An 8,186-nucleotide genomic window follows, 5' to 3' on the forward strand; every position below is an offset into this window, starting at 1 on the left:
GAAGAGACATTGACTACAATTTACTTAAAAAGGTTAAATATCTCAGTTTTGGGTTTATAGGATTCTAAATTCTTTAAATATAAGTATAATAATAAAAATCAGAATGAGCAGTCCCAAAGTTTATCCAGCAGAAACAGAATATTTTTCACCACACTTCTCGAGTCTCAAACTACTAATCCTCAAGTTTTCTTACAGATTTACACTTTTCAAAATAGCAGTATTTCACCCATGTTGGTCAACATTTTACGTATCTCAGCAATTATCTGATTCTTCATTCATAACACGTTTATTGAACACTGTTTGAAATTATAGTATATGCTTCATCAAAAGGCCTACATTTTAAATTTTAAGTTCACTGGGCTTACCTGAAGTTCTTTGTATCTATCTTGAAAAGAAATGGCTTCTTGCTCTTTTTCTTTTAGGAAGCCTTTTTCTAAGACACTATGCTTTTCCATTAATGATTCCACATCCTAAAAGAAAAAGCCAAACACAACCTTTGTGATATTTGATGGCATAAAATATACTCAGTTTTTTTAATGAACATGTCAGAAAATATTTTTCAGGGAAAGAACCCATAGTAAGTACGGTTTAAAGTCTAACAATATAAATTGTATGCTTCATTCTAATTTCTAGACCAATAAGAAACATTGATATAACACTAACATCACCCGCTGTAATAAATGAATAAGAGTATCTCAACTAATTACAATCAACATAATCAATCTCTACATATACACTTTCTATAGATTTGTTAAAATCTTTTTTATAGATGTATTTGAAGGAAAGAGAAATGAGAGCATAAATAATTAATTTACTAAATGGCTGTATATCTATGTATTCTTGTCAATTATCACATGGTGCCTGACTTCTCATAGAGAAGTCAATGTTATAAAGCTTCAAATCTGCATAAGAAATATAATACTACCTGCTTTCAATGTAAATAAAAAATAAGTCAGAAAGGAAAGCGTTACAGGAAAAAAAAACCTAGTAAGAGATGTTCATATCTTTAAAAGTGAGACTAGAAATTTCTTATTATAGACTTACCCAAGTGATAAGCTCATATGAATGATTTAAACCTACAGTCAAGGGAAGACAATATCTTCTTCCTCTGATGAGTTTTTAATCAGAGTTTGGGATTATATCAAATTTCCAGTATATGCAATTCAAACATTTATTTATTAGGCAAATGTTAACATACCTTTTTAATTCTCAGTTTTTCCTCTTCAGACAGTTTGAGTTTAATCTCCAGACTTGAAATTTTTTGCTGAAGCTGTATGTTTGATACATTAGCTCCAGGATCCTCAGAATCATCCACAAGAGCAATTGTTCCATTACTTTTCTCATCAGTTAAACCCAATGGAAAAAGTGAGATATCCAGATGAGTGTGTGTTGATTGCTGAATCTAAACCACATTAAAAAAAAAGAAAAAACACATACAAGAGAGGAAAGTTTACACTACACCAATAATGAAAACATCCAAAGGGCACCAGAAACCACATTTGGAAATTAAGTTGTAGCAAAGGTTCTGAAATTATTTCACCCTTTAAGTAAACCAACAGAAGACCTCAAACTGTTACAACAACCTGATCTTTGCAGTAGGAAACAAAATTTACTCTCAACTTTAAAGTCTAAAGCATTTACTATTTTGCTAGCAATGTACTAAAAAACTTACTTTTTCTTATGCTTGAAAGTGTGTGATTAAAAATAGACATATCTGAAACTCACTAGTTCTTAAATTTGCAAACAGGCCTAAAATTTGTTTATATTTTAAATTGTAAATCAGAATTTTAAACTTATCAATGACCTCTAACTGATCATCACTTTCTAGCAAAATTAACAGGTAACTCAAAATTGTGTACAGCACCTTGGAAATCTAGCACAATACCTGGTTCAACAAATATTTGAAAGAATGAACTCTATCTTTTTTGGGTTTTACTCTAAAATTGAAATAAATACTCTAATATCTGAAACCTACGGTCAGATTCACTGAAAGAAGAAATATTATTTTTTGTAATTATTTTTTCTTTTGAAGTTCAAGATTTGAAATGCAAAGCTAAGTCAATTTCAATAAATGAGATACTCAAACCATATTTTGGTAACTATGGCTACTTCAACACTTTGCAATTGTGCCGAAAAACAAATATATCACCCAGTGTTTTGAATTCTAGATAATAGCTGCAAAATTAGAACATTTATTTCAGAAATATTTTTTTTAGAAAAATAAGTTAAAAATAAATCAGAAAAGCATAAATTAGATCAGTATGCAATTTTTTAAGTATGCAAACTCTCTTTAAATATGTGTTTGTCTTTACCTATACTTTAGGAACAGTTTGACTCACAATGCTGCTGTCTGCATGTGTATTCTCTGGTGATGAAATGATAGCATCAGAAGAGAGGCAGCCAGCCAAAGCAGAAGAGTGGTCATGGTCCAGTACAATCTCAGGAGAAGCTGGTGAAAGATGGACTCCAGACACTGATGTAGAACAACAACAACAAAAACAAAGGACAGGATTATTAAATAGAAAATAAAGACAGGGTAGGTCGAAGGGAAGAAAAAGAGTAGAGGGAGAGAAGGAAAAAAGAGTGAGAAAAGAAAAAACAGACTGAAAAATCAGAATTCTACGACTATTCTTCAAGGACCACTACCTGAAATCTAAAACCAGTGTTTCTAAATTTAACATGAAACTTCCATGTGAGATCCAAGCAAGCAAAACAGTTTCATAATGTTTTAGTATATATATACTAACACACTGTCATAAGAAGTACATTTCCAAAACAGAGAAAGTATTCATATATGTTACATACTCATTCCTTTAGGTCAGAAAAATTTATTTAGTTAGAAAAAGACACCAGAGTGCCTACTAGTACCAGGCTCAGGCACTAGGCATTGAAGAGATAGCAGTCAGCAAGACAGATGCACTTATGTACCCAATGACCTTACAACCCAGTAGGCACATCAACCAATTAAACATTTATTACGATAAAATATGGAGGAGGAAAGAACAATTACTTTGAAACAACTAACCCAACCATCTGCATTAAGTTCTTTTGTAACAAAAGATTTTTCATATTAAAATAGTCAATTTTAGTTTGCTGAATTGTTTGTATAGAAAAATAAGGTTGAAATATAATTTGTGATTAGTTTCACAACAAACCATCATTAAATTGTGATTAGGGTTCAAATACAAAGGTCATGAAAGGAAAGCTAATTGCCAGGCATAATGGACAAAAATATAGATGAGGGTAAAATAAACAGGTATGTTTATATTACTTTATTTTTAAACATTCTTTCTAAAAACTCAAATTTTAATTATGTGTTTTAAAATTTAAGAAGAGTAACTGAGTCATTTTTAGCAGTAACCCATTTATACATTCTGAATTTATACATTCTGAATTTCTAAATTATAAAGACCTTTATTCCACATTGGCATCAGTAGCAATGTCAGCGAAGTTCTAGCATAAATTCTGAAAGGCAGCTCACAATGGAAAGTGCATTTTTCCCTGAAGAAAGACATTTATAAGGCCATTAGGTATTAACAAACTAAAGAATATATCAAGTTCTGATTGGTACTCTAAGGGATCATCTAATTATCTAATGTACACTTTTATTACATAGCAATATTGTGTTTTCTAGATACGAGGTGCCATGCTAGATAATTAAGATATTCTAGCTTCACCCACAGCCATTTCAATTTTTTTAATTCAAATACATAAAACTGAAATTTTAACTCATGTTTGGACTTGGTATATCTTTTTCAGAAATTATTCTTTTCTAATCTTCACCATTGTATATGCTGAGAGTTCTCAAAAATGTCAAAATATTCCAACTTCTAATTCAGAATTATAATTTATATGAAAAATATTACTCACGAATTTTTAAAGGTATGAAAATAATTAGTATAGTATAATGAGAAGGAATACAGCCTTGTGATTAAGAGTACATACTCTGGAACCATATTGCCATAGCAGGAATAGAGCAATGGGCAAGTTAACTTCCCTGTGCCTTGGTTTCCTCACCTATAAAACAGGCATAGAATTGCTGATGAGGTTTAAACTGGCTAAAATATGTAGAGCATTTATCACAGTGTTGATATTATTTTCATTATTTTTTAAAGATTATTAAACTTTATTGGACAAGTGTGTTTACTTAAGGACAAATGTGTGGCTATGGCCCTGGATTCAAGAAACTCGTATTTTTCTGATCTAACACCTAAATATTTTAACATCTCTTTAAGCCATTCATATTTATTGCCATAATTTAAGACACATTATCATGTTGTCCCAGGTTAAATTCTCATACTATAACATTAAATGTTCAAGTGTTTCCTATTAGGGAAAGAAGGAGAGAAAGTGAGTAGAAAACAGGAAGGGTGAGAGAGAGAGGAAGAAAAGAAAGAAAAGAGAAAAAAAAGGGGGTGAGGGAGGAAAGTAGAGAAGGGAAACGGAGGTACCCTCAACCTTACACTAGCTACCCGCCACCCTATCATCCTTTCCCCAAATAACCAAATATCTTGAACAATTTATAATCCCTGTCTCCATTTTTTCTTCCTCAACCCAATCCTCATCAGTCCACTGGATCTGTTTTCTAAGATATTATTTGTCCTTTCAGTTACTATTAAATCAAATAAACACCTTGGATCTCATCTTTCTTTAGTTCTCCAAAGTACATGATAAAAATGACCCTCCATTTTTCTGCAACACCATGATCTCCTAGATTTCCTTTTAACATTTTGACTATTTTTTCCTTGTTTCCTTTTCAGACTCTTTCTCCACTACACCTTAAGTTTCACTGTTTCATATACCTTCTCATCTTTTCACTGTCTACAGTACTCTGGGTTACCACTTTCAAAACCCATTATGTAAATTACCACCTATAAGCTAATGAAACCCAAATTCACATCTCTAGCATGAATCACTCTGTAAACCTCCAAATCTGTATACTCACCTTACTATCAAACAGTTCCATTTAGCTGTCCAACAGGCACATCAAACTTACCCATCATCTTATATATACCTGCTTTGGTTCATGTTTTCCATTTTAGTTAATAGTACCTCAATGAACTCTTTGCCCAAGCCAGAAATGACACCACTAAGTGCTAACTTCACTCCAGTCACACTGTGCTAACATTCCCTGATTATGCCATATTGTTCAATACCTCTGTGACCTCACAATACTATTGCCTAAGTAAAAGCCATAGGCATTGGAGTCAGAAATGGATTATAATTTGAACAATAACAACTTATTCATTATGCAGCCTTGGGCGAATTACATAAACACCTGTAAGCCACAGTTTCCTCTTCTGAAAATGGGGAAATATGTACCTCAAAATGATTTATATAGCTTAAATGAGAAAATGTACATAAAACACCTACGTCGGTGACAGGTACATGGTAAACATGCAGTAAATGGAAGTCTTCATTGAAGTTCCTCATTTGGCAACATTCAAAACAAGCCTTTCCAAGAATCTGTTCACCTACCTCATCACCCACCCAGTTACAATATAATTCTATTTCCCTATTGTCTGTTAAGATATTACAGAATTTCTAAGAAAAAATGGCAATAAAATCATTACATATCATAATCCATGGGGTATATTTAAAGCAGTAATTAGAAAAAAAAAAACGATAGCCTTGAACACATCAATCAATAAAAATCAATGAATTAAATTCCCAACTCAAACTAAAAAAGGAACAAAAAGAGTATAAACACAAAAATAAACAAGGTGAACATAGCTAGTAAAACAGAAGAAATTAAAAAGAAAACAGTAAGACTTCTCTACAGAATTCTAACCAAATAAATTTGAAAATTTAGAAAAATGAGTAATTATCTACAGAAATATGATTTACAAAAATTGACCTGATTAGAGCTATTAAATAAAAAAAAAACTCTTGAAAATATACCTATTTTGGGAGGGAGAAAATTAATTTATCAGACAACTACCCCTTCAAATAAAGCATTAAGCTCAGATTATTTCAAGAGGATTTCTATCAAAGATTCAAAGACTAGAAGATAATACCAATACTCTAAAATAGAAAATGGGCCTCCTTTAGCTCAGTTGGTTAGAGCACGGCCTTGTAACACCAAAGTCCAGGGTTTGGTTCCCCATACTGGCCAGCTGCCAAAAAAATAAAATCCATAAATAAAACTGAAAATGAAGAGAGCTGAAAATGAAGAAAAATTACATTAACATTATATAACAGCATAACATTGATTGCTAAAACTCATAAAGAGTAAAACAGAAAAAAATCGAGATTTCTAGATTAAAGTGTCACATAAGTAATGAGATAAAAGTTCTAAATAAAATATCCACAAACATAATATAATACCACATTGAGATAATTGTATGCAATGAACAAGAAGAATTTATTCCAGGAATTTATGGCTGGTTCACTATTAGAGAATTCATTAACGTAATACTCCATAAAATAGACTTCAAAAGAAAAATAATATGATTATCTCCAAGAATCTAAAAATGCCTTTGATAAAACCAAACACTCATTTCTGTTAAAAACTTTCAAGAAAATAAAAACTGATGGATACTTTCTTAACATAAATTAACAAGACCTAAGTCTTAAAGCCAAATCTTAACTAATGGGGAAAAAATTAAAGGCATTTCTTCCAGAATAAGAAATAAAACAAGGTTGCCTATTATCTCCATAGGATTTAACATTGTACCAAAGGTACAAGCCAATGCAATTAAACAAGAGAAATCAAATAGCAATATAAAAATAGAAAAAAGAAGACAACTATCTCATGTTCCTGTCATGGAAACCAATGATAAAATTAATTCGATAAAAGCATTCAGTAAAATACCATATATAAACTTAACAAGCAGAAATCAATAGCAAGCATTCATAGGTAAAAACAATAGCCATTTGAGGATATAATGGTAGAGGAAATACAATTCTTCATTGCAATAAGAAGATAAACTTAAGAATAAATTTAGTAAGAAATGTAAGGAAAACTTTAAAACACTCCTGACAGACACAAAGGTATACCTAAACAAAAGTAAAGATATCCTTTATAATTGGATAGGACACCTAAACATCATAAAGATGCCAGTCCTCCCTTAGTTAATTTATAGGCTCAATACAATCACAATTAAAGCATCAGTAAGATGTTTTACAATGAAGTTAGAGAAATGGAGATTAAGTGTCACATGGAAAAAGTAAATGGGCAAAAAAGAAAACACTAAAAAAAGAAAAGCTATAAGGGAAATACTAGCTCCTCTTATTAAAATGTACCTTAAACTATATTAAAACATACTACTATCCCTATTAAAATATACTGTGTTAAATTATAGTAAAACATACTATAAAACCTCTATAAATAAAACAGTGTATTATTGGTACAGCAATAAACAAACCAGAAGAACATAGAAAAAAATCCAGAAATAGATCCAAGTATGTGTGAAACTTAATTATACGATAAAAGTGGCATTTCAAATCACTGAGGCAAAGATGGGCTTGTTAATAAATAGTGCTACGACAATTGATTCGCTGTTTGGAAAAAGTATTAAACTCATACCACGCACCATAAAAAATAAATAAATTCCAAATAGGATCAGTCATCTAATTATTAAAAAAAAGAGAGAGACCATATAAGTACTAGAAGAAAACATGGGTGAGTTTCTCTTTACCTTGAGTGTAAGAAAGGGCTTTCTAACTATGGCCAGATTCCAGAAATAATAAAAGAAAAGATTGACTAATTTGACTACAGAATATACAAAAACTTTCTTTCTGCCTGTCAAAAATTACCTTAAACAAAAGCAGAAAACAAACAACAAGCTAGAAAAAAAGATATGTGCAGTAAGTATCACAGGTAACGACCAACATTCCTAATATAAAAGAACATTTAAAACCTGGACAAAAAAAAAAAGATTGGGAGAATTAAAAAGTCTATAGAATAATGAGCAAAAGATGTGAACAGACAATTTACCAAAAAGAAAATACACAAACCTCCCTTAAATATATGCAAAGATGAAGATATGTGTAGCTACTCATTACTTGTAAAAGAAAGTCCCAAAAAACTAATGGGACTTATAGGTAGGTGGGCCTCCTTTCCTTTCCTTTCCTTTCCTTTCCTTTCCTTTCCTTTCCTTTCCTTTCCTTTCCTTTCCTTTCCTTTCCTTTCCCTTCCTCCCTTCCTTCCTTCCTCCCTCCCTCCCTCCCTCCCTCCCTCCCTT

At 31.4% G+C, this 8,186-nt stretch overlaps 1 protein-coding gene across 1 annotated transcript in view; it reads right to left on the reverse strand.

Moving 5' to 3' along the window:
* Positions 1-332: 332 nt before the first annotated feature.
* Positions 333-8,186, reverse strand: part of LOC103598961 (coiled-coil domain-containing protein 91-like) — a 116,409-nt gene continuing 108,555 nt past the window's right edge. The window contains exons 4-6 of the mRNA XM_008583030.1: positions 2,340-2,473; positions 1,199-1,402; positions 333-470 (exon numbers count right to left, since the gene is read on the reverse strand). Of these exons, the coding sequence (XP_008581252.1) occupies positions 333-470; positions 1,199-1,402; positions 2,340-2,473 (476 nt within the window). The remainder of the gene's footprint in view (positions 471-1,198; positions 1,403-2,339; positions 2,474-8,186) is intronic.

The sequence above is a fragment of the Galeopterus variegatus genome, unplaced genomic scaffold, assembly GCF_000696425.1.
Source record: "Galeopterus variegatus unplaced genomic scaffold, G_variegatus-3.0.2 Scaffold2802, whole genome shotgun sequence".
NCBI classification, from domain to species: Eukaryota; Metazoa; Chordata; class Mammalia; order Dermoptera; family Cynocephalidae; genus Galeopterus; species Galeopterus variegatus.